This window comes from Carassius carassius, chromosome 50, assembly GCF_963082965.1.
Source record: "Carassius carassius chromosome 50, fCarCar2.1, whole genome shotgun sequence".
Lineage (NCBI taxonomy): Eukaryota > Metazoa > Chordata > Actinopteri > Cypriniformes > Cyprinidae > Carassius > Carassius carassius.
Window position 1 is genome coordinate 9,063,024 of NC_081804.1, and position 27,115 is coordinate 9,090,138.

General features: G+C 35.7%; 1 protein-coding gene across 2 annotated transcripts; it reads right to left on the reverse strand.

The window, feature by feature from the left end:
• Positions 1–1,894: 1,894 nt before the first annotated feature.
• On the reverse strand, positions 1,895–26,650 carry si:dkey-106n21.1 (solute carrier family 23 member 2). Of its 2 annotated transcripts, none has more exons than XM_059546337.1 (12): positions 26,421–26,650; positions 23,684–23,839; positions 21,420–21,577; positions 20,157–20,328; positions 18,759–18,940; positions 17,483–17,600; positions 15,311–15,467; positions 11,191–11,444; positions 8,713–8,877; positions 8,452–8,560; positions 6,680–6,775; positions 1,895–3,388 (listed from the first exon to the last, which is right to left on the reverse strand). In XM_059546337.1, the coding sequence occupies exons 1-12, from the start codon at positions 26,493–26,495 to the stop codon at positions 3,201–3,203; spliced, it is 1,830 nt and encodes a 609-aa protein (XP_059402320.1). In that variant the 5' UTR covers positions 26,496–26,650; the 3' UTR covers positions 1,895–3,200. The 2 variants fall into 2 exon arrangements, with proteins under 2 accessions (XP_059402320.1, XP_059402319.1); XM_059546336.1 differs by lacking the exon at positions 26,421–26,650 and adding an exon at positions 24,464–24,597.
• Positions 26,651–27,115: the final 465 nt, after the last annotated feature.

Sequence of the window (27,115 nt, forward strand, 5' to 3'; positions counted from 1 at the left end):
CATCTCGTAAAGCTACTGGAATGGGGCAGCTGAGGCGTGCCAAACTGAGGCGTGCCAAACGCACTGGCCCGTTTCAGGACACGAGTGCCAGCTGGTGACCGTTTGGTTCACTGGTGATAATTCAATATGATGTACCTTCGGCTAAAGCTGGATCAAGGGACTTACTGGAACAGGTATAAGGCAAGAGTCATAACAACATAGCTGTTTGTTATTTGCTCTGGGACAATTTCTCCTTTCATGTTTCATTAGAGAAATCAAAAAGTCATACAAGTTTGGAATTACGTGAGTAATGAATGACAATTTTAATTTTCACCTGAACTATTCCTAATTATGTCATAAAAGTGAATCATTAAAAAGAAAGCCTCTATTGGATCTGTAAACCTCTTGGCAGGTGGGGAGAGACTTTCACTAATACACAATGTCCGAGGCCTAGAAGGCGATTTGTTGCTTAGTCAGCCTATACATCTGTTAATGTAATCCAATCCTAGCAATCCAACTCAGATAAGGAAGCTGAGTTGTAATGGTGTTAGATTTATGCTAAAAATTCTGAGAGTCAAACACTCTTAAGTACGGGGAGAGTGGGTCTAGCAAAGGCTGGATAAAGTCCATTTGGTTGGTGGATGGTTAAACTATAAAAAAAAAACATATGTAGTGAACTATATATATGTATGTACTGTATATGTGTGTGTGTGTGGATTCTCTACAAATCAGGTCAGGATTCATTACTAAAAAACATTCCATTGCTGTTGTTTTGATTTGATTCATTTCTCTACAGTACATCTATTCCAAGAATGCCCATATCTTGATCAAGTCAGTAATGCCGATGACGTCCCCAGTCGACTGACTGATATCAGCTGAGAAGCAACGTGAGTGAGCTGAAAGAGCAGAAACCAGTATTAAGTCAAGTCCAACATTAACAGTTTTTGTAGGTTCATGCTTTTCTTGCCTGGAGGCTATTCATTAGAAGTTCAGTGGAAAATGTGTTTTACGTGCGTGAAAAGAGACGCTGAATGACACACTATGCTTAAATATTTGACAAATATTTGTCAAATTTGTATTCATGCACACGTATTCATGTTGATTAGACACTGGCTCCGGATGTGGCCTGCCTCGCACGAATGTTTGTTTCAGAGACTAGAACAGGTTTCTTAAGTAAATTTTGCCTCATAACATAATGGCACTAAAATAAAAAGTTCCCTCAAAAGTGCATAAAACTATAGATTGCAAATTCAATATTTGTGATTAATAGAGGGTGGGTTTAAATATCGGTTGCTTGCATTTTACTTGTTTAGTCAAGCATGGCCTTAGACAGCACAGAGAGGATTCCCATAGCCATTTGAAACAAATGTTGTTGCATGAATTCCTCTGAAAGGGAATTAGAACTGGCAGTGCCATAATTTCATTTGGCATGACTGAAATGTCACAGTTATCTCTGACTTTCTGTTTACTGATACTTTGACGCAACTGTCCTACATCAAAGAAAAAAAGAAGGCTCTTAGGTAAGTGAGCTAAATATTGTGGTGCCAAGGAGTCCAGATGCACTAGTGACCAGCGTCTGAACTCGTTCAGTTATCTAAAATACTTTAAGGTCACAGTTTATTACCCACTATTTCTCATTTCTAGACATTTTTTTTAATGCTTATGTCTTAAAGTGACAAAAAAAGAAAGTTCTGTCATTACTCACTCACACTCATGTCATCCTGACTTTCCTCTGCAGAACACAAACAAATTGATATATTAAGATAATATTAAGAATTGTTCACCTTTACAGTAAAACACAGAGACATTTTTCGAAAGAAGTGCTAAAGTAATTATCCAGTAATAAAGTAATTAGCTCTCAGAGTCTTAGTTTCCAACAGAAAAACATAAATGAAATAAAAAATAAGTAGGAATGTAAACATGAACTGCATCCTGTATTTATTCACTTTTTGTGTATGATCTAAAAGTTCCGCTTGAAAGGAATCATTGCTTTTGGCTATTCTCGGCACTCAAGAGTGCAAAACACAGTCCGATTTACATTTAAGGACAGGATTATACTCCTTGATTTAGCAGGGGTTTTAAAAGAATAATATTTATCGTTTTTGTAGAGGTAGCATAAAAGGAATCCTGCTGAAATGCGGGAGGTCTGTTTATATGCACATACATGCAAAAAATACATTAATCATTACATTGATCATAACAAATCTAACATACTTTATATTAATTAAAAATATATTCTACACAAAATCATAAATCTTATATAAAATACACCTAAAAATTGATTTGTATGTCTATAATTATGTATTAATCAGGATCAAAAACCTAAATTAGAATGTGTTCAAAACACTGAACAGAACTGACATGACATTTCTTGTATGGTAGTACATATCTGTGCTAAGTTTATGGAATTTAATTAAAGTCACAATGCAGAACTGAAATGGCACCAGGCCTGGCTCAAATATCAAATAGTTAGACAATATGAATGATATTAATGCGGAGATATTTCATATGTCAACACTAGCAAAAGCTTGGGTAAAACTGAGAAAAAAACGATTGTGTTTTAACAGTTTGCCAAGAAAGCTGGCGTGCAATGACAAATAGGTTATTTCACGAAATGTGCGCAATGATTGCCATGACAACTGTACCGTTTATGGCAACGTTAGCTGTGAGTTCCAGATAGAACAAATCCGCTGCAGCCCTCAGGTGACATGTTATTTTACCCGCTACAAATAACGAGCACAACTGGATTTCACTGACGCAAAAGGGTTCATTTTGATTTATTATCAGTATTATGAACTTTTTGAAATCTAAATCTTTGCGTGGGACTTCGTCTCTCTCTGAACGTCACTGAAAAGTGATGTACAGGCATCATGACCACATATATTTGCCAAAATGGAAACCAAAGGATTTTCAATTGTATTTGTTGATAAATAAAGAATAGAAAAGTAATGTGTTTTACTTATTAAAAAAGTAATTTCATGGTGTGAATTTACGAAATAGGTTACATAATGAAGCTTAATTGGAGCTTTAGCGGAGAATGTACTTTAATAATCCAAAAAGAGACGAAAATGTCCATGGTTGTATGATTTCCATGGAAAATCGCAGTAATTCTGTGGCTATTCTGATCAGTTTAACCCTGCAGCCAGGCCTGAGTGTTGCCCACATTCATTGCCGGGAATGAGCCTTTCAAAAACCAAGCCTCACCACAGGAAGCTCCGGTACTACAGATGCGTTCCCAGTTCCTGTGACTTAACTGATGGGAGGAACGGGAGGTAGTGGAGCAGTTTGAACCTCTGAATAAAGCTTGTGCAGAAAGGCAGATTGTAACAGGACTGATCAGTTACATGTATTTTAGATCCTTCATGAACCGTCTTCCTCCAGTTCTTTATTCCTCTTTCTTTTTCTGTTCCTAAGAAAAAAAACAAGATTTTTATTAATTATACACAACTAGAAAGCAGACAAAGCAAATATTAAAATCTTGCAACCAGGAAATGCATTCATTGAAACACATTTCAGCCAAGCAGTGTTGAGTAAGCTACTTTTAAAAGGTAATTCATTACTTATACTCAATATATATATATTATTATATTATATATATATATATATATATATATATATATATATATATATATATATATATATATATATATATATATATATATATATATATATATATATATATATATATATATATATATATATATATATGTATACTTGTAGCTCAAGTGGTAGAGCATTGCACTATCAAGCGCAATGTTGGGGGTTCGATTCCCCAGGAACACATGATAGGTAAAAATTGATAGCCTGAATGCACTGTAAGTCGCTTTGGATAAAAGCGTCTGCTAAATGCATAAATTTAATTTAATTTATACTAATTACATCATCAATATTGTATTTAAATTACTTTACTAATTACTCTGTCTGAAAAGTAACTTAGTTACTCATTAAGTAACTTAATTATTTAAATTGCTAATTAGGCTACATCTTAAAATCCCTATAAACCTTAATAGAAATTGAATTCTTTATTCTTTCAATTGGAGTCAAACATAGAATAGTTTAGCCTTTTAGCTTTAAAACAACTGAAATACTTACTTTTTTTTAATAAAAAATGTAGCCTTCTTTGGTTAACAAATAGAAATACTCTGAATCAGAACATAGTCTATCGGAATAACAAAAAAGCTAGAGAAAAGAGAAAAATTTCAGTTTGGCAAGATGTTCAGGAAAAGCCCAACTAGTAAAATCCGCCTACATAAATGTATTTCTCTACTGAATAAAGCCGTGTCAGATCGCGCTGTTCTTCTGAAGCAAATTCCTCATTGCTGGACTACTTTCAAAAATGATGAAAATTAGACGAATCTTGATTTTTTTTAAATCTATTTTTAGATTATGGTGTTTGCGTGCAGGTGACTGAATGTAATGAGCTCAGATATGGGAAAGACTGTACCTCGCTTTAGTTTCATATGGATTACATAATCAAGAGAATATTCGTTTTTAAATTGTTCATTTAAAAGTAGACAGGTTTTCTACCGACATATTTCTCATGTCTCTGTCAAATATTCTTGAAGTGTAGAAAGTTGCTCACAGAGACCAAGACGGCAGGAAGTGCACCCTGTTTGTTTTGTTTATTTTGCAAAAGCACAATATTTCGTTGTTGTTGTCAGTGTACACAAATAAAACTAAGCTTTTTAAACTTTCTAGATTTGATTGATTTTAGTCTTATCTGTATCTGAGTATTTAAGGTTTCTCTGTGAATCAGGAAAAACTGAAAATGAACGTGCAGGCGCGCAGAGGGGTAAATATGCTGCATTCAATTTTATCTTTAGACGGTAAATTTAGATTTCAAATTAAATATTGATTTTAGAACTGTTGAAAATATTTACTGTATGTAACGCAAGTACTTTAAAAGTAACTGTAATTAAATGACCTAAAAATGAGCAGTAATCCCTTAATTTACGTTTTCAGTGGATAAGTAATTTAATTACATTAACGTTCTACTTAACTTATTAGATCATTTTAGATAATTACGGTTCTTTCAAAAACTGATCACTGGAAAGATCTTTGATGAATCAAAAAAGCTTCTATTAAAAAAAAAAAAATCTTTTTGGGACCTTTTTTAATGTGCTTTATGTTATTAATGTTTTGGTCTGTGAGATTCCACCCACTGGCAGTTTAGAATAATATTTATTTCAACAGTATTTCACCCCAGGTTGCCAGTTGACGAAAAACACAGCATAATGCAGCCATGAAAGCCAGCAAATGAACTGGGTCAGAGATCACAGATTCTACCCAACCTAAAAAAAAGCCTTGGCATACATCTAAAATGATTTATGACCAGAGGAAAATTAAAATAGATAAATTAAAGGGATAGTTCACAATCTTTACATTTAAATTACCCTATGATTTACTCACCCTCAAGCAATACTAGGTGAAAAAAAATACTTTCTTCTTTCAGATGAATGCAATCGGAGTTATATAAAAAATATGCTGGCTCTTCCAAGATTTATAATGGCAGTGAAAGGTGATCATTTTGAAGCCCAAAAAAGTGCACCCTTCCATTGTAAAAAAGTCCCATATGGGTCCAGAGGGTTAATAAAGGCCTTCTGAAGCAAATCATTGCATTTCTTTAAGAAAAATATCCATATTTAAAACTTTATAAACCACAATCTCTAGCTTCCGCTGTCATGTGCATGCTCACGAGAGAGTGTTGTTCCAGCGAATGATGTAGGTGTATCGTAATCTCTGGTGAGCATACGCTAGCCTCGTGAAAACCATGTTTTAATAAATAATATCACCCCCAGATTTTTTCATTTAGTTTGAAACTCTAAAGCCGTGCCTTCCACTTTTAGAGCTAATTTACTGGTTTTACTGTTTTGTTTACAGCTAAGGAAATAATAATATTACTAATATTGCTGTCTCCTCTTGGCTTCTATCGAAATCCTCTGACATTTTTCTGTACATATCCTCATTTTGCATTTCTAATTCATGACTTGTTTTGCCCTCCACTCTGCACTTCTGTGTTCATCACTTCTCAACATCCTATGTCAACCGTTTGACCAAAACTTACTTCTGAACGGTTTCTAAAGTTTTAAATATGGACATTGTTCTTACACAAAAGCAGCGCTTCACTTCAGAAGGCCTTTATTAACACCCCAGAACCATGTGGAGTACTTTTTACGATGGATGGGTACACTTCTTTTTGGGCTTTAAAATCTCAACAACCATTCACTGCCATTATAAATCTCGGAAGAGCCAGGACATTTTTTTATATAACTTCAATTGCATTCGTCTGAAAGAAAAAAGTCATATACAATTACGATGGCTTTAGTAAATCGTGGGGTAATTTTCATTTTTAGGTGAACTATATATCCATTTAATTAAATTACAGTGTAAGGCTTGTCTCCTTTCATTGCCAGTGTCCTCAATCTGGCAACCCATGTGAGTGTCGAGTCTGAAGAGGAGGCGACTGGAGAAACAATTCTCTCCAATATTTTGAATTTGGACCACCGTACCCATTTCAGCTGCTAGCTGTCAATATTACATACTGCACCTTCAAGAGTGTGCATTCATTAGCATTTCCTGTTGCATTCACAGATGTATATTTTTATTGAATAATGACTATTATATGGCTTACAAAGATCTTTTGACAATGACGTGCCCATGCAGATTAACAGCCCAAAAGTCATGTGTTTTTACGACTTACCTGGTATTGTGTTGTCCAAAACAAACCCAAAGAATCCACCAATGAACATGTGGGTGGTGAAGAGAATCATTATGAGCTGATCCAGCTCTTTTATGCCTGTTGACAGATACAAAACCATTCAGATCACAAAGAACCGGGTGGACAGTGACAGATGTCCAACACATGGATATAAATGTAAGTAAACGTGTAGGCGTAAAAACTCTTGGTATACCATATCTTATTATTATGCCTTAATAGGGTGGATGTTCGAGGGCCAATTAATGTCCATCTGACAAGACCTACACAGCAAGTGTTGGTCAGGAGTTCAATGTGTCAGTTTAAAACACTAATTCCTGAAAGCCTGTCAATAAACTGCTTAAAAGAGCCCCTGATAAAGCACTATTGGACTTTTGTGGTTGTAAAAGCCCGCTTGTTTTAAGCAGTGTTAACAGAAAACTTGGGATGAAGATTAGGACAAAGTTCATCGAAAGGGTGGACTGGCCCGGATGTCAAAAGAGGTCCGTTGGTTTTTACATGAAAGGTTTGAGCAGAAGTTGAGGGAGGAGATTACAGCAGAGTCAAATGGAGACTTGTAAAGAGGATTGGCAGATAAGTCTCCCTAACCTCAGGAGCCCAGACAATGCTTTTTACCAATGTAGATAAGCTTGGAATGTGCCACTTGCACGACTGACCTCCCACATTGCATAGCTCAAACAACTACTGTTACTTGTCCTTTTCAGCTGCTGAAGCAACATTTGCATCTAATGCCCAGCAAAGGAGTTCAGACTGGAATTGTTCTTCTAATATATATTTGTTCTGTTATTTTGTGTTCAGGTTTTTTTTTCTTTCAATGAAGAGATGTAGTTGCAGTTGACTATGAAATAAAGCAATACGTCAAATGTACTTATTGTGCAACTTGATAAAATATAATATTATATAATATTGTGTAATATATATCATAAAAATAATATACATTTATATGCACACACTATTTAACTAATTATTCACTTAATAAAATCTTCAATTATATTTAAAAAAATGCAAAATTTAAAAAAGTTATTGAGTTATTGTTTCACACACACACACATATATGGAATTGTATTGGAATAGTATATATGACTATGAATTGTATATTAATTATATACCTTTTAATTAACTTTACATTTTACTCATCAATTTAATTGTATATAGATGTATAATCTTATTTCTAAAATTATATTTATTTTACAAATATATATATATATAGATAGATAGATAGATAGATAGATAGGTAGGTAGGTAGGTAGGTAGGTAGGTAGGTAGATAGATAGATAGATAGATAGATAGATAGATAGATAGATAGATAGATAGATAGATAGATAGATAGATAGATAGATAGATAGATAGATAGATAGATAGATAGATAGATAGATAGATAGATAGATATCCTATAGTCTCTGTCCTGTGACATTTATTTCAAAGCAATCAAAATTTGATAAAAACAACTAAGTTTTGTGTGAATGCCTAGAGTGTTTGTGCAAGATCTGGTTAACATCACAAGCAAACTCTTTGTCTGCTGTCCAGGTTTGGGTTCTTTTGATCTTTTTGGCCATAATACAAGGTAGCCATGTGTTCAAGGATCACTACCAGCAGTCTATCTGAAATAGCACTGACACTAAATGATCATAATATGATCTTTTATAATGAGATCTACAAGTTGTCTGTCGTTTTAACTATTGATGTTACTGACTAACACCACTTCTTTATATACCCAATTGCTGAGGAGTTTGTATGTATTTTAATGTTACATTCACCTGTGTTGATCGTGCCTGGGTTTGAGTGAAACCAGGTTGGGAGCACAAGACCAGTGAAGGTTGAGAAGCCAAGAATCAAGAGATTCCTGGAAGAGTTCAAATCCACATACTGTAAGAAAAAACAGTAACATAAAATGAAATATGAATGACATGAAACCCTATTAGTATGTATTTATATCAAATAAGTCACCATGACATACAATTTTCAAATAATGAAATCTAAAAAAATGAAATAAAAATATATACGACTCTCAGGTGTACCTGCAGAGTAGAAATTCCCACTGCTGCTACCATCCCAAACATGACAAGAAACATTCCACCGATGACCGGGTCTGGAATAGTTATAAAGACTGCGCTGAATTTACCAAAGAGTCCCAAGATGATCATAAGAAGCCCAGCAGTCTGAAGAACCAATCTGCTGCCAACCTGGCACCATTAAAAGAAAGGTCATCCAAAACACTGTCATGAAACCCAAACCAAACAACCAAGGGAATGTTATCATTTTCATTCCCATAAAATTGAGACAGATTAAGAAAAAAAGATTAAGATAATTTTTTTTAAATATAGCACTACCCTGAGAAAGCTGCATTACAGATGTTTAAACATTCCTCAAAAAATGACATTACCGTCATGTGAGCACCAATGACGGCTTGAAGCTGTTTGTTATAGATTAATCGCTCAATTGCCCTAAATAGGTAAGAGTTCAAAAGTGCAGAGGATGCTCAGAAACCAAAATAATTTACAGGATCTGGAGGATTTTTGAGAAGAGTGGGCACCTTCACTGCTCAGGACTAATGCACAGGAACTATCATAAAGGGTACAAACAGTCACTGAGAAGGCAAAGATCCCAAATAGCTTGAACTTCTGAACAGTAGGGCTGGGATAAACGATTATTTTTTAAACGATTAATCTAGCGATTATTTTTTCGATGCATCGATTAATCTAACAATGAATTTTTCCAGACCGATTCGATTTCGATTATCTCCCCATTAATTGACTACTAACAATTTATACATGTTGATTTACATATCTGAATGAAAAAAACATGAATTCCTTAACATTGCAATATATGTTTATTGCTCTTAAAATTACAAAATAAAAGACTGACTAAGAATGCATTACTTTGCACTTGTATAGAGATAGCATTCAATAAAACCTTGAAGCCTTGAAAACACATAGCTTACTGAAACAAGCCTACTGAACACATAGGGCCTAGCTTACTGAAAAAAAGTTCTTCTTTCAAATGAAAATAACAACAACTTGAACTTGAACTAGCATTCAATAAAAAAGTTCATCCAAAATACTTGTTTAGAGCAATTGAAAGAATACAGTAACCAATGTAAACTTGAGGGCTTTAAGCTAATACAGCGAGTGCTTTTACAAAAAAATTAAAAAAAAATTAACAGCGGGAGCCAGCAGCCTGTCATGGAGAAAAAAAAAATCTCCGAATGCTCCACGTGAAACTTTGGCGTTCCGCCCTTTTTCTATCGTGTCTAATGATTTTGGTTAATATGCACGAGGGAGAGAGAGAGAGAGATAGAGAGAGAGAGAGAGAGAGAGAGAGAGAGAGAGAGAGAGAGCAAGACAGCGCTCGTGTAGTTTGAAGACTGTGAGTGCGCGAGCGCGCGTGAAACTTTGGTGTTTGGCCCTTTTTCTATCGTGTCTAATGATTTTGATTAATATGCACGAGGGAGAGAGAGAGCAAGAAGCGCTCGTGTTGTTTGAAGACTGTGAGTGCACGTGCACAGCCGGGGCTCTCTCTCGTACGCGCCCTGTCAGGCGTCGCAGTCATTCTATTCTACATCACTCACCGATCAAATAAGGCTTTGACAGCCGCCAAAAAAAAAAAGATCAATGCAGAACAACCCCTGGATTGGTTATAACGTTGGACAGAATGTTGATCCGGCCATCGCGTATATTCAGCGCACATAAGGTAAACGAGAAATAAAAACAGGTCGACGAATCGATGTGCATATTTTGCGTCGACGTATTTTTTGCGTCGACGTCATCGATGACCTCGACGCGTTGTCCCAGCCCTACTGAACAGGATATCTCAGGATGATTGCAGATTCTTATATATGATAAGTATATCCAAATTTATCCACATACATAAAGTATACTCACATAAAGCACATAATGTATTGCAAATCTCAATTGCTTAGTCTGCTTGATTGTTTATATAGTCACAACATGTAGCCTATATTTTCAACAAACTCTAATCTAAATATATAAACTATAAACAAATGCTAAATTAAATTCCAATAAGAATCTCACCAAGGCTGCAATAACTTGATAAAAATACAGCAAAAACAGGAATATTGTGAAAATATTATTACAATTTAAATTATGTTTTTCGTTATTTAAATATATTTTAAAATTGAATTTATTCCTGTGATGCAAAGCTGAATTTTCAGCAGCTATTACTGCAGTCTTCAATGTCAAACGATCCTTCAGAAATCTTGCCGATTTGCTGCTCAAGCATTAGTAATGATTCTTATTATGAAAACTTAATATCTTTGGCAATTATACATTTTATCCAGGATTCAATGTACAGCGTTTATATGAAGTAGAAATCTCTCAAAAAGAGGTGGTGTACTTAAGTGTGACTTCAGTAGAGTCAAAGTTTTAGTTGAAAAATAGCATAAAAGTGTTTGAAGAATTGAATTTGAACAAGGTGTTGGTGGCAACAACAATAAAGATAGTTATAGGTATTATTACCAATAAACAGACAAATCCTACCCTTGTAATTCCCAGAGCTGCGATATTCTGACTGTAGGAGGTGGTGCCATTACCAGTACCCCACAGGGCAGCCAAGATGCAACCCACGCCTTCCACCGCAATGCCACGGTTAATAGCATGCGTGGGCGGTGGAGGTGCTCCAGAGAGACGAGCGCATGCATAATAGTCTCCAATTGACTCCATCGTTGAAGCCAGTACTCCAGCCATCATGCCCAGTACAGACGACACACTCACAGTCGGTAAACCCCACTGTCCTAAAAAAAGCCAGGGTTAAGAGATGAGCAAAGTTCATTTGCAACAGTAACATTCTCCTTAGTATACTTTATTATGGAAATAAAAATAATAAGTACCAAGACATGCTGAGACTAATACATTACATGTTAATGAGGTTACCAGGAAAATAATTTTTCAATGCACTTAAACTAAAGAAATCTTTGGATTGTTTTTCTTTTCTTATAGTGTCATGGAAGACTCCTATCCAAAATTGTGCAAGATGTTAATCAAATAAATAACTAAAATACCAGATTTTTATCAGATTTTCTGAGTAATACGGAAGTGTTTGTTTCTCATGTCTGTGAATGGCAGTTAAATTGGTAATTAGGAGAAGCCAAATTAAATGAAAGTTCAGAGGATTCATTTTACAAATGCAAAATAAGTAAAAAAGTATAATGGTTTCTTCAAAAATATCAAGCAGCACCAGTTTTCAATATTTATTATAATAAAAAAAAATTTGAGCAGCAAATCAGCATTTTTTTATTATTTGTGAAGGATCATATGACCCTGAAGACTGGAGTTATGCTGAAAATTCTGCTTTGATTCACAGGAAAAATTTTATTTAAAAATGTATTAAAGGGTTAGTTCAACCATAAATAAAAACTAGCTTGTTTTTTTACTCACCCTCAAAGCATCCTAGGTGTACATGACTTTCTTCTTTCAGACGAATCCAGTCAGAGTTACATAAAAAATTGTCCTGGCTATTCCAAGCTCTATCATTGCAGTTAGCGGGTGTTACAGTTGAACAGGACAAATTTTGATATTACTCAGACTGGATTCATCTGAAAGAAGAAAGTCATATACACCTAGTGTGGCTTGAGGGTAGGTAAAACTCAGTCTAATTAAATTTAAATCACCCCATGATAACACACTAGGTGTATATGACTTTCCTCTTTTAGACGAATACAATCTGAGACTTCCAAGCTTTATAATGCTATTGGCATTCAATAGTTCAAATAGAAGCCCAATAAAGTGCATCCATCCATCATAAAAAGTACTCAACAAAGCTCCGGGGGGTTAATAAAGGCCTCATGAAGTGAATTGTTGTGTTTTTTTGTAAGAAAAATATCCATATTTAAAACTTTATAAACCACACATTTACGAGAGATGGTGGTTCCGGTGGATGATGGAGGATGTAGGCGTAGCATAAGCTCCAGTGAGAAGTGATGAACACGGAAAAGCAGAGGAAAGAGCAAAACAAAACACTGATCATGAATTAGAAGTACAAAACTAGGATTTGCACAGAAAAATGTTCTGGAGGACTTCAATATAAGCCAAGAGGAGACTGGTTTCCTTAACTGTAAACAAAACTTGACAAGACTGGATGACGTGAGGGTGGGATGACTATCCCTTTAATACACTACAAACATACACTATATATAAAAAAGCTAACCAAAATAAAATATCTACACTATTCAGTATATTCAAAGATCAATGGCTTCAAAGGAAATCAGCTATCATTCAAAGTGGATGGGTGAGAGGATCATATAATGTAAAGTGTACACAGTAACGTGAGGCTTCTTCATTCTCATATATCAGCCTGAAGCTCACAGATGTCTCAAGGGATTTAAATGGGTCAAGGGAAATGATGAACTGCACTTAGTAACATTCAGACACTGATGCAGTCAAACCTCTATTATCTATCTGAAGATTAAAATACCACATTCCCTAACATGGAAGCCTCTGGGTGGTACAACTTATGGGCTTTATCTAAAGAACTCAAATGGTATTCTGTGCAAAGTAATGCTGCAAACCTAAAGCTGTTTCAAATTCATATTTTTGTAAGCTCATTCATAGCAGAGGGCCATTGGGTCTTGAAAGCAATTCTTAACATAAAAGAACCATTGAAATGAGATGAAACTGGGCAAAAAGCTGAAACAGACATGAAGAATCATAAGCCTGACTACTGCATGTGTCTCAGACATTAATACACCAAACCTTTATGGGTAAGAATTGAACCAAGCAAAGCAAACTATGTTTTCCTGTGAATGACAGTTGTTAAATCTTCTTCAGCATGAACTAGAAGAGCCCCATTCATGTCACTTTATCACCAATGCCCTTGGAGCAGACGTATCATTCATCTCTGGATTCTGAAAGAAACACTGCCATTCAAGATGGCTCATTCTTCTTTAAACAGATACGTCTTTTAAGAACAGATGGCAAACAGCACTTGGTAAACAGCTTCGACAGTACTGTTGAAACAGTTAACGTTTATACTCATCGACTATGAAAATCAGCATTCATGTGACATATATTATTTATAAATGCCAGATGAGTTCTAGGGAAACCATATATCTTTGCATCCAACTGTTCATTGTCTTTTTTTTTTATTCATGATAAGATTCATTTGATTGTTTCATCTGGAATTTCTACAGATAAGAGATAATAGATATGCATGTTTTTACAATTATGGGAATTTTTGGCCCTGTGGATTTTAGACCGTAATCTCTATAAAAAAAAAAAAAATTAAATCTCATGTCCATGACATTTACATTTGTTTTTGTCAGATAGAATTCTGTGATAGAAACATTTTAAATTATTTTGGAAGAAGTCAGTGTAACGCATTTAAATTTTCAGACCATGTGGAGCAAATGAAAAAATGCAAAAATGAAACCAAACATTCATTTTTTTCATTTTCTTTCGGCAACTTCATGAATTAACAATTGCCATTTTCTTTGCTTTTTTTAATTTAAATTTGCTAAATTGTGACTTCAGAAATTATCATTTAAAAAAAAAAAATCTAAATTTTCTTTTTCTCCTTTTAATTTTATTTTTTTATCATACAATTTGCGATGTGGGCTGTACCATTTGCGCAGGGTGTGGCTGCAGACTGTTTCACAAATGCTTAACATATCCTATAAAAACAGTGACAAGCAGGTGAGTCCAGAATTAGAACGCAACGTGTTTAATTACGCGTTAAGCATTTACTTCCCAAGGAAAACGTTTAACGTTTAACCCTTAAAGCATGAAACATTTTTTAAATGACCAAAGTCAACAAACATTATTAATGTAGGCTAATGCTTTATTCATAAATACCAGCCACTAAATTCTGTCTCCATATATCTCAGGGTAATGTTTGAACTGTAAAGGCTACAGTAATTTGCTATTTGTTATGATAAACAGAAAATTGTTTATATTTTTATTCAAATTCTCATTTTTTAATTACACAATTTAGTAAACTGATAAAAAGAGAGAATAAAATAATTGTAAAAAATTTATGTTTGGTTTCATTTTTGCATTTGCACCATATGGTCTGAAAACTGAATTGTGAAGCGTTATATGGACCGGAACATGTTTTTGTAAAATTCAGAATCCAGATGTTTTTTTGTTTTTTTTAAATGAAAAAATTTTCATCTCAAACTTGCTTTTCATTTATTCACTTAGCTGACGCTTTAATCCAAAGCGACTTACAATTGCCACATATGTCAGAGGTCACACACCTCTGGAGCAACTAGTGGTTAAGTGTCTTGCTCAGGGATGTATTGGTGTCTCACAGTGGATTCGAACCCGGGTCTCTCACACCAAAGACATGTGTCTTATCCACTGCGCTAGCACCACCGCTTTTCATTGTATAAATGTTAAAAGTAATTATTTTACATATTATTTCTCTCTCTCTCTCTCTCTATATATATATATATATATATATATAAATTGAGAAATGTATGCAACACAATATAATTTATTTTGTAAAGTGCGAAAAAGTGTGATATTATGGGTCTGAAACGAGGGTAAAACGATAAAATCTTCACATAAAAATGAATAGAAATGTCAATGACATTTTTTTTAACTACAGGGTGGCAAAAAAACAAAAAACATGTTAATTGCTGTATAGTTTAAAGAGGTTCACCTGGATAAGGCACGTAGAACCATGAAGCACTTTTTACTGCATTAAGATTGATGTCTGTCCTGGCCATGTAGCCATACTCATCTGGAGATGAGGGCAGGGCATTGAAATATGTCAGCAGGAAGCACACCAGCCAGGCTCCGCACATCCCAAATAAAGCCTGTAAATGTAACAACATACATGAACTTCTCTTATCTCTTTTTAATGATTAGACTTTAAAGGCTGGATTTACTGGTTTACTTTCATGCCAGTCAATGTCAGTGGTTCAGATTAACAATGCTAGCAATTTTTTTGTTATCTGTAGCACGTAAAATGTGACAAGCATGTAACCCTTCCTACAACTCTTTTGACAAGATCTTCACAGACTGTATTTTAGACAAAAGTACTTCAGAACTCCCATTTGACTAGTATACAGACTAAGGAGGAAACCTTGCAAATGCACCATATGTATATCATCCTTTAGCATAATACTGTTAACTGTTCCGTATGTTGATTTCTATTGTTTACTAATAATCAGTTTTAGTGATCCTGGCAAGTATATGAGATAATTGTAAAACATATAAACGTTTGAGACCTCAGTGAAAATCACACTGGGCATTTTTTTTTACTTGGTAACTTGGAAATAAGTTTTTAAAACATTTATAATTACATCATAAAATGTATAAAACATTTTTGAATAAGAAAGTTTCTGCACCATTTCTAAGTCACTGATTTAACTGAAGGACTCAAAAACATGCTGTCACTAAAATAAAATGAAGACATATATACAGGTGCATCTCAATAAATTAGAATGTCGTGGAAAAGTTAATTTCAGTACTTCAACTCAAAAACTTCTGTGAAACTCCTGTACTGAATAAATTCAAGTCACACAGACTTAAGTAGTTTAAGTCTTCGGTTTTTTAATTATGATTATTTTGGCTCACATTTAACAAAAACCCACCAATTCATGAGCTCAACAAATTAGAATACTTCATAAGTCTAATTAAAAAATTTTTTTTGGTGATTTGTTGGCCTTCTGGAAAGTATCTTCATTTACTGTACATGTACTCAATACTTGGTTGGGGCTCATTTTGCTTTAATTACTGCTTCAATTCGGCGTGGAGGTGAACAGTTTGTGGCACTGATGAGGTGGTATGGAAGCCCAGGTTTCTTTGACAGTGGCCTTCAGCTCATCTGCATTATTTGGTCTCTTGTTTCTCATTTTCCTCTTGACAATACTCCAGTCAAGAACACCAACATCATGGTCATTTAACCAACTTTGGGTGCTTTTGGCAGTGTGGGCAGGTGAAATCAGCATCTTCAAAAAATGGGTAAATGGGTGCAGTGACTTTGGTTTTCAAAAAACACAATGGACCAACACCAGCAGATGACATTCCACCCCAAATCATCACAGACTGTGGAAACTTAACACTGGTCTTTAAGCAACTTGGGCTATGAGCTTCTCCACCCTTCCTCCAGACTCTAGGACCTTGGTTTCCAAATGAAATACAAAACGTGCTCTCAAGAGGACTTTGGACCACTGGACAGCAGTCCAGTTCTTCTTCTACTTAGCCCAGGTAAGACGCTTCTGACTGTCTATGGTTCAGGAGTGGCTTAACAATAGGAATACGACAACTGTAGTAAAATTCCTTGACATGTCTGTATGCCTTGACCCCAACTTTAGTCCATTCCTTGTGAAGTTCACTCAAATTCTTGAATCGATTTTGCTTGAAAATAATGCTGCAGTTCTCTCGGTTGGTTGTGCATCTTTTTTCTTCCCCTCAACTTTCTGTTAACATGCTTAGATACAGCACTCTGTGAACAGCCAGTTTCTTTGACAATGAATGTTTGTGGCTTACCCTCCTTGTGAAGAAGGTCAATGATTGTCTTCTGGACAACTGTCAGATCAGCTGACTTCCCCATGATTGTGTAGCCTAGTGAACCAAACTGAGAGACCATTTTGAAGGCTCAGGAAACCTTTGCAGGTGTTTTGAGTTGATTAGCTGATTGGCATGTCACCATATTCAACATTTTTGAGTGAATTGGTGGGTGTAAATAGAAAAAGTCTTAGATCTTTGAGTTCAGCTCATGAAAAATTGGGGCAAAAACAAAAGTGTTGGATTTATAATTTTGTTCAGTATACCTATGCAATTACATTATACAGACATATCAATAATTATGATATAATACACTCACAGAAAAGAGTTTGAAGAGAGGGTACTGGAATACTTTCCACTTCTTGTCCTTATAAGCAATGAGAGGAAGGTTTACTTTGCTCAAATACTGGGAGAAGAGAAGGATCAGGCAAACAGTTCTGTAGAACAAAGACATCATTACAGATTTACATGAATTATACTTCATTTGCATTATCATTCATGTTAATAAACTCACCAAGAAGCAATACTATGGGGAAAAAAGATTGCAACATCCCATATAAAGAAAACATAAACTTGACAATAAAAAAGTATACATGTGCTAAAAAGTAAAAGATGAATTAGACACAAACACACTAAAAATCACACCTAAAAATGTGAACATTTTAAATTTTAATTCTGATCACAGTTTAATATGTTAATCTATTTCTTTATCTGTTTTGTAGACTTAAGGAAAAGTCTAATTATTTTCAAGCATCTGCCACATTAAAACCCCTGGTTGAAATGCAATCTTAAATGTTAAATGTAATCTTACCTTCCAGTACAAAATGTAAATAACCTACAATCTGTTTGTAACGAAGGCACAGTTTAAAACTGCATATAATTTGATTGAATTTTTCAGATTCATTTTAGCAACAAAGAGTTCTACACTTTATATGCAGTAGTAGAGGTTTAAGATTAGTGAGGATCAGATTAAGGACTGGACTAGAACGAGGAATAGGATTATGATTAAGGATTGGTTTTAATATGATATTTCAATTAATATCCTAATTTTCATAGCATCTGCTTTTATAATTATATATCAATGCACTTCAAATATAAGTATATTAGCAAAAAAAAACTAAACAAAAAAAACAAAATGAAAAGAAAAACATGCAAACTCTCTCTCTCTCTCTCTCTCTCTCTCTCTCTCCATTTTCTTTCTTTTTTTCATTATAGCATCTCTTCTCTTGTACACTTATTAAATGCTGATAGAAGCCACAATCTGAATCTAATATACAGGGCTTAGGATGAGTCTCTGACACACATATGTGCCTTAAACCTTTGTTTACTCAGAGACACCTGGACAGGGAGGGTCTGAGGGAGGCTCAAACCTTACAGACATTAATGTATTCTCTTAGGAATGCTTGGGGATGAGTATGTATTATCATGTAAATGAAAACAGTAAAGAGGGTTGATCAGATAAACACTCAACCCTGAAGGACGTTTTGTTTTTAAAGGGGCCCTGCGTTAGTCTACAGAAGCCCTACAGCATCAGAAATACAAATCACCGTATTGACTCAGCTTGCAAAGTTACCCATAGTTCCACAGTAACTCACAAAGCAGCAATTCCCCAGTGTGCTCCTGACTTCTGCCCGGCCTGGATGAAGAGCGACAGTCCTATAAGGCTGATGGTGGGAGCAATAGCCAGCGGCCCGATGAACCTCAACATTAGCCCCACGAGACCTGACAGGCCCAGAACAAGCTGAATCATTGAGGCCATTAGAATGGCCCCCTGGATCTACGAAAAGAGAAGAAGAGTTGTTTATTCATTAAGTAATTTTATTTGTCTTGCCATGTTTTAAACAATAATTTTCTATTCTGAAACAACAGGTCAGGTTTTTAATTTGTTAAAGGTTAAATTGCGCAGGCTGACATTTTTTTTTTCTTTTATCATAAAATTATTGTTTTTTTTTTCATGAAAATCTCTAAACAATTATTATATCTAAATTATATGATAAAAACAATAACTTTTAATGTAAATACAGCAGAAAAGTCTCCTGATACAGAGAACGGCAATATATTTTTTCCAATAGGACTCAAAATGAACCTTAAAGCTCAAAATACCCTTGAGTGCAAATATTTGGTTATGAAGATATTAAATATTATAGTTTTCCCTCTCATTCAAGACAAGAGTTTCTCTCAAAACCTGAGATTAAAAAGGTAAATTTAATACAGTAATAAGAAAAAAGATCTAATCTTACATTAGACACTCATTATTTTAAATGAGCAGACAACTTATAGTTCAACATAATCTCAATAGTATTAGTAGCATTCTTACATACATTTTTGTACATTACTGAAATGTATTGGCACCTTTCTAAATATGAACTTCTTTAAAGACATGCAAAGGTTTATGAATGTTTTTTCATGAATTTTATTGTATTTACTGTAGATTAATTCAATATGCTTAAAGACGCCACAATGTTTCACTCTACTTTGTACATAAAACAGTGTTTCTCTTGTATTTCATTCTTGTGAGCTCCAAAAGAATTTGCAATTGAAAAGGTCTTTAAAACATTTCTGTATTGCAAACATTGGACCATGACGCTAGCAACACCAACATCCTAGGTTTGATTTCCAGGGAATGCATAAATTGATGAAATGCATATCTTGACAGTTGGTTTGAATAAAAGCATCCACAAATGCATAAATGTAAAAGTTCAATGTGAGTATGGTTGAGGATTGAACTTGCTCACAAAGCTTCCAGCAATTTCATTTCACAGAATTGAAATGAATTTACAGAAATGTATGTTTGCACTTTCCATCTGCATACGAATGAGACCACCCTGTGTAATTTGAGCACAAAGTGGATCATTATCGTCTGTCGGTTGCTGGTGACTCACATTTCCTTCTGACACATGACTCACAGCACAGAACAGCCACGCTTATTTCAAACTCCAGCACAAACACTGCAATTATGTTGATCAGCTTTGAATTTACATTTCCTACAGTACCTCACGCATGCGGACTTTCCACACCTCATCATCATCCACTAGGAGCGCTGCAGAATTTGTGGCATTAGGGTGAGTGGTGGCACCTGTGTCTGGGCATCTCCACTTGGGAAGGGCGAGGATAGCTAGAGTCGGAGTGATGAAGGTGAACGTCCCTCCTTGGAGGATCGGCAACCTGAGAATACATAAAGGATATTTATTTTGCATCAAGACTATTTTATGTATTATCATAAAAGCATTGGCAGTAGTCATAGAAAACTATTCTTTTCATTGAATTACAGATCTCATAAAAATCATTAAAAGCAAATGTTCTGGCTGAAGAAGACCAGAGCCAGAATGATTTCAAGATAATAATATTCAGTCATTTTTTACCCACTCTCATGTCGTTTCAAACCTGTATGACTTGTCTTCTTAAGAGTTGCTTTATAGATAGATAAAATGTGTTTCGCAACTGATGTAACATTGACACTACAAGTGACCCTTTGCAGGGAGTTTGATTGACAGGCAGTCAGACCAATCATAATGAAGAATCTACCATTTTGTCCGACAAACAAACCAGATAGGAGAGTAGATTAACATTGGTGGACTTGAACATGTAAAGTCAGAAGTCAAAATGATTGTGTGTATTGATGTCTTTCCATGTGATGTGGTGTGTATTGACGTCCTTCCGCTACTGAAACAAGATGCCTATTATGTTCATTCATGTTTGTTTTGTGCTTTAACTACTAAAGTGAAAGAAATGATCGGTTCATGTGGCGCTTGAACTGATGCGCTACAGCGATCTGTCACGACACATTAAATAGCCACAAAACTTTATTTATTTATTGTTTTAATTTCCTACAAAATGACAACATTTGAGAGCTGAGACTTAGTTTCTTACCAAAAGTAACCTGCTCTGTCTTGTCTGTCGGCATGTTGACAGTGTCCTCTTTGCTCTGCAATGTATTTTTCACTTCGTAAGAACTTGATGTGTGGCGTGAGAGCACCATGGCTTGTCGGACATAGCTACAGTAACTAAAGGGGACGTCTCTTTGCGAAAGTTCAATTTGACTGACTTGACATGAAAAAATCTGTAGAGTCTATACAGAATCTGTAATCTAAACTTTCTTCAAGATTTATTTTTTAGGTTGTGTATTAATAAAATCATATCAAGTCACTTTTATTTCTATAGAGCTTTATAGAATACAGCAGCTTCATAGTGATAAACCGGAAAATAGTGTGTATATATACAGTAATCTACACTTTGAGCAATGTTTATCCCAGTACCTGGTCCCGAAGGTGGTCTGTAGCAAAGTGCACATGCCCGAGACAAAGAAGATGGTGGAGATGAGCTGACTTTTGGCAGCGTTGTTCTCTTTGATGCACAACGGCTCGGCGAGAATGAGAGGAATTGCCAGGATGCCACCAAACGCCAATATGTAATGCTGTGTGATGCAAGAAATGGGAATGAATAGCTAGCACGATGACACCGGGCTTAGGCTCATCCCAAACAACGCATTATAAGGGGCGAGACACAAGGGAAGACAGATGATCACAAAAAATGTTGCAAATCTTAAATGTGTCCTGACTGAGTCAGTGAGACGTGCAAAAAATAGAAGACAGATGTTGGCCTATCTGTTGTGAATTGATAGCCCTTTTTACTCTCAGCAGTAAGCTTCATAAAATTGTCGGGCCCAGAAAAAGTAAAACTTGGCTGAAATCTCAGCATCTTTGACAGGCGATTACTGTGCGGATACAGATATGATGCACAGGAGAGAATTTACACAGCAGTAGAAACAGGGAATTAAATTCATTTGTCCACACTTAAATTCCTGTTGTTTTATTGTTTTTCAGCAGTTCTGGTTTATGCCTTCACAGCTTCCTTTCCCCAGACGTCAAGTAGAGCGGGCAAAACAGTTTTGAATTGAACTTAATTTTATGACACTACAGGGATTGTATTAGTGTGAAAACACTGGTAATGAAAGCAGAAACGAGTCTGGGGCTCTAAGGGAGTCTGCGCTGACATGAAATACCAGGTCTCTCCCTGCTTTTTTTTCTCCACTCTGTGACACCGGAGAGATGAAAACCAGCGGGCTGGAGGAGTGAGGCTTCTTATTTGTACTCCTCTTTGCACTTGGCACATCATCTTACCTCACATGTCGATGCAAGTCCCTTGTGTACCTTCCTGGCCTTTCTCTCCCCCCACCCACTTGTCTTTGATCTCCATGTGTCATGTGGACGAATAAGTGGAACACTCATTGTTCCCCTCACCTTAAACATCAGATGCATATAATAAGGAATAACACAGTCTAGAGTGGAGTAATGCAAAATTCATTCGTTTTAATGAGAAATGGAGGTTTTGAGTGAAAGAGACCAGTGGCGATGCAAAAAAATGGAAAATGGAAACTGTAAAATCAAAGAACTTTTACTATAACAAAACGTTTTAAAAATCACTGTAGCTCTAATGGTATGGTCACATTTGCCGGGTGATTTTACGGGTGAAATCCAGTCATTTCAATAAGAAGTGGGAGTTTCTGAAAACTTTTTCAAGTTGGTCACATGAGTTTGCTATGTTGGCCAAGAGAAAACTGCTTGGTTTGAAAGGGACTTCTGTGTAAGCTGGACTTCATATATCACTTCACTATTGGCAATAGAAAGTGGATCATTTTTGGCTGCAAAAATTCACAAATATTTTAGACTTAACTTAAGACAATTGTGGAGACAATGACACAAATATAATAGCACAGAGGAAAGATAACACTGGAATGCCTTTCAGAGCTACATATCCTCAGTTGGTAAACCTTAAACTGCAGTGTGCTCTTGGAATAAACATTACAGTAGTGCTAATGAACACTAATTTATTTATGGTTATTGTTATAGTTTTCATTCTTGGTGTGAATGGACCTTAAAGGCATAGCTCACCTAAAAATGAAAGCTTATAAATTGGAATCAATCATAAAAATTCATGATAATACCCATTCTGGAATATCTACTACAAAGCAACAGTTTGAATACTCCCATTTTAAGCAGCTAAGCACTGCAATCAAATTAGGCGACTTGCGGACTTGCAGTGTAAATGCATCTTAGGTTCATATTTAGTTTTATTTTGAAATGAAGACAAAAAGCAACTGAAGTCAAGGGGTCAGTGAAATAAGCCTCATTGTACGTAAACAATAAATAGGTGACTAGTGCATTGCTGCCTCTCTATACCCAAAAATGACTGGCTATGTATAAAATGAGTGGATCTGTGAGATGTGACCAAGTGTCAGGGCAGTATTTCTACGTATTAAGATAAAAACCTTATCTTTAGTCACCCTGATCTTGCCCTTCAAGGCAACTCTCCCACCCAGATGATTACACACACCCTTTTTCTTGGCATGCACTGAGAACTCTAGCCTCAAGCTGTCAGTTTAACCCTGAAAGGCCATTAAAGGTCCCCTGTGTCAGAGATTTAAATCAGGAGAGACCTGTCCACTTATGAGATGTGTGCTTTAAGACGCTTCACGCGTGTGGCAGGGGTTAAGCCGCATTTGTCGAATGTTGTCTCTCACCTGGAAACCCAGAAGAATGCAGAGGTACCAGGGTGGGCGATCGTTGATGGAGTAGATAAGGTTGCCTTCAGGCCTCGAGTCCAGACCCTCTTCCACACTGTCGGTATGGGGGTCAGCAATGATGGTCTTCTCAGGGTCATGGCTGCCATCTGAAATCTGAGGGTAGTGGAGATTATTCCAACATATTCTAGGAGACTCAGAACTGAGGTTAATTAAGAGAGCAAAGGACAGTGAACACTTAATCCTTCCGAGAAACCAGATACGGAGACCTGCAATGTCTAATCATTATAGATTAGCGTGTAATTTAACTGGTTTTATTCCACTAATATGGATAAATGACCCTTAAATAAATTAATTTATACAAACAAAACAAATTTTTATGGATTAAGATGTAGAAATAACTCTTTAAGATAACAACTGGAGGTTAACCTACTACTTTAATAAGCATAAATACTTTTGTTTAACTTACTGTAATTTATTTTATTTAATACAATTAAATATATTTTCAGCATTGAAAGACATAAATATAATTCTAATTAACATTTCAAGTGACTTTGTTTTAATACGTTACATGGAGCAGCGCATATGTAAGCATGCACAATTTTAAAGGAACTACTCTTTGCATGAGCTACATGTCCTCATTTCAAATTCAAAACATAATTTCTTGAAAATTAAGGACTAAGGATTCATTCATGTGTGAACAAACAAGCCACTATGGTGAAGTGAGATTGATGATGTCTCAGTTCACCAAAAATTAAACTTCTGTCATCATTCACTCACCTTTGTGTCATTCAAAACCAGTATGACGTTCTTTCTTCTGTGGAACACAAAAGATGATTTTGGCAGAATGACAGTGTCAGTCACCATTTCTGCTATTGAATGGAGGTGAGGGGGTGAAGGGCATGCAACAACAGTAAATGGTGACTGAGGCTGTTTGAATAACATCACCTTTTTCTGTTTTCCACGGAAGACATATAGATTTAAAACAGCATCAGTGTGAGTAAATGATGACAGGCGAATTTCCAGCTTTTACACAGACATAGGATAGATAGATAAGAAGAAAGAAAGAAAGAACCTAATTAATGTCACAAACATGTCCAAATGATTTTACAGCAACGTTTCAGCATGTAGTTTGGCAAACATACCGTATACTATCCGAAATGTGTGGATGCAGTGTTTTCAGAGTTATTTGAATGTTGAGACGTGTGATTTATGACTAAGGAATTTACGACTGCACTCAAATCCACATACCACCTTCTTTCTGGCTGAGGTCCAGGGGGTGAATTGGGCATTAATGCTACTGAACACATTAAATGAATTATATTGAATTATATTAAATGAAATATTATGCATACACCATGTTTACCTGAGCAATGCCGCCTCGGGCACTCGACGCACTGGGCTTTTCTGAACGGTTTGTACTGCCACCTAACGTTAATGTTTCATACCGATATCATGTGGGTGTTGAAAGAACTTAGGCTTTAAGCCCCTCCATTCTGTTTTCCCCAAAATGATCATCTTCGTGTAAGTGTGGCATTTAAATCCACTCAGCTGTTGTTGTATGTGTAAACACAGTCATGGTGCAGGATCAAGCTGTTATGTTAAGTTGTGCCAGTCAAGCAGTCAATTCAAAGACATAAAAACCGCCATTAAGGATATAAATACATAGTTGTAAATGTTGTTAAAGGATTTGTATACAGAGTAAACAAATTCTGCAAATATCTGTGGTTTATATAGCGGTTACCGCCTCCTAGTGGTAGTTGCATTCACATTTTAGGCATCGGTTCTATCTGACTCACCTTGGTAAACTTGGCATGGACGCTTCTACTGGCTTAGCCTAGAAGTTTAAGTATTTTTCTTAGTAAAATAATAAAAGCTGGTTGAGGGAGGAGGGTTTGTTGTTCTTGGACTATGGTGGCTATTTTTTGAAAATAGGATGGAGTGAGAAAACAGCATGTTTATTTGAAACTACAAGAGGGTGTCCCATTGTTTCCCCTGCAGCCATTTGACCTTTATAAATCAGATTTCAGTCCCTCATTAAATTACTCTGGTCTTTACCAGCCTTTTCCTCCACAGCATATGAAACAAACTGACAGGCAGGAGCTTGTTCATCTGTTATTTTATAAGATGTTATAAATAAACTTAATAATTAAATGATTAAAGATATTCTCAGAGAATAAATAAGATTTTTTTTTTTTTTTCTGATTTTGTGGTTATGTGTGTTTAGAAACTGGCATTATAAAGCATATTAATAATACATCATGTGGTAGCAACAAGAATTTCACTAAAACATCAGCTATTACCTCAACAAGCCCAGCATTCACATGGGGCCCCTCAAGACCTTGTCTTATTAACTTCTCAGATTACTCATATAATTCCCTAATGGCAAGATGGTTATGATGATTTGAAACTGATCCTTAGAAGTTTGGAATCCAGGTTGAACCTCAACAGTTACGTAAAATGTTGACTTTGTTTTTCAATAAGCTTGACCACTGAAATTTATTAACTACGGTTAACTCATAATCCACCGGAAAACAATGTACGCTAGTGTTGTTTCACATTCAGATAACATGTATTCACTAAATAGTGCTAAAAACTGACAAAACAAGCCCCAAAGGAACAATTCCAGGGCTTTCCATAAAAACACATGTGATGAAGATAAACAAACAGCAATTGATAAGACTGTTTTTGTTTTCCTCAGGATCAAGCTATTTAGAATAATTTGTTTGGCACTTACTTGGAAAGCCGAGTCTGTGACGCCCTGGTTTCTTAACACAATGTCAAGCTTTTGGTCCTGTTGAGTGGGATTCATAGCTGACCTGTAGGTTTGTGCAGTAAGGCAGCGGGCACACTTCAGAAGTTGAGAGACACTGGCCTTAGCAGTCGGCTGGTCGTCAAGGAAACCGGAGCTGTGCGTTACATGTGCCTTGGACTCAGCATTTGTGTAATCGGCAGCTTGACTGAGGGTTTTGGAGTCATGTGCCTGCCTGAGGACCGCCGCTGCGGACACTGATAGGGCCGCAGGGCCACAGTGTTTGTGTTGATTTCAGGCTTATTAAAGCAACCCTGACTGAGCATGATGAGGACCAGTGGAACAAGAAACATGACAGTACAAATCATAAATCTAGATATGCTCCAATTTTAGACACGTTGTGAATCAGAGTTCATCAAGAACCAAACAGCATCCCTTATTACCTACATAAAGACTTGTCTCTTTATATTCAACAGCTCGTATCATTAACTGATATAATGTTAAAATATCAAATTGAACTATACTTTAATCTGCTATGTGGTAAAAACAGAACACAGGATGAATTAAAGTTCACCAGTTAAGTTAAGTTTTTACCGAAGTCTTTCCCATCACATTTATTTTAAATTATTATTATTATTTAAAACAGCCCTTTCAATAAACAAGGGTAAATTGAAATATAA

Bases quoted from the DNA above. Each gene is read 5' to 3' on its own strand.
- si:dkey-106n21.1 (XM_059546336.1), bottom strand. From the start codon at position 24,550: ATGGTGACTGACACTGTCATTCTGCCAAAATCATCTTTTGTGTTCCAC. The intron at 23,840-24,463 runs GTGAGTGAATGA...CACTACCCTCAG, and splicing joins TGGTTTTGAATGACACAAAG to ATTTCAGATGGCAGCCATGA. The intron at 3,389-6,679 runs GTAAGTCGTAAA...TTTTTTTCTTAG, and splicing joins TTTGGACAACACAATACCAG to GAACAGAAAAAGAAAGAGGA.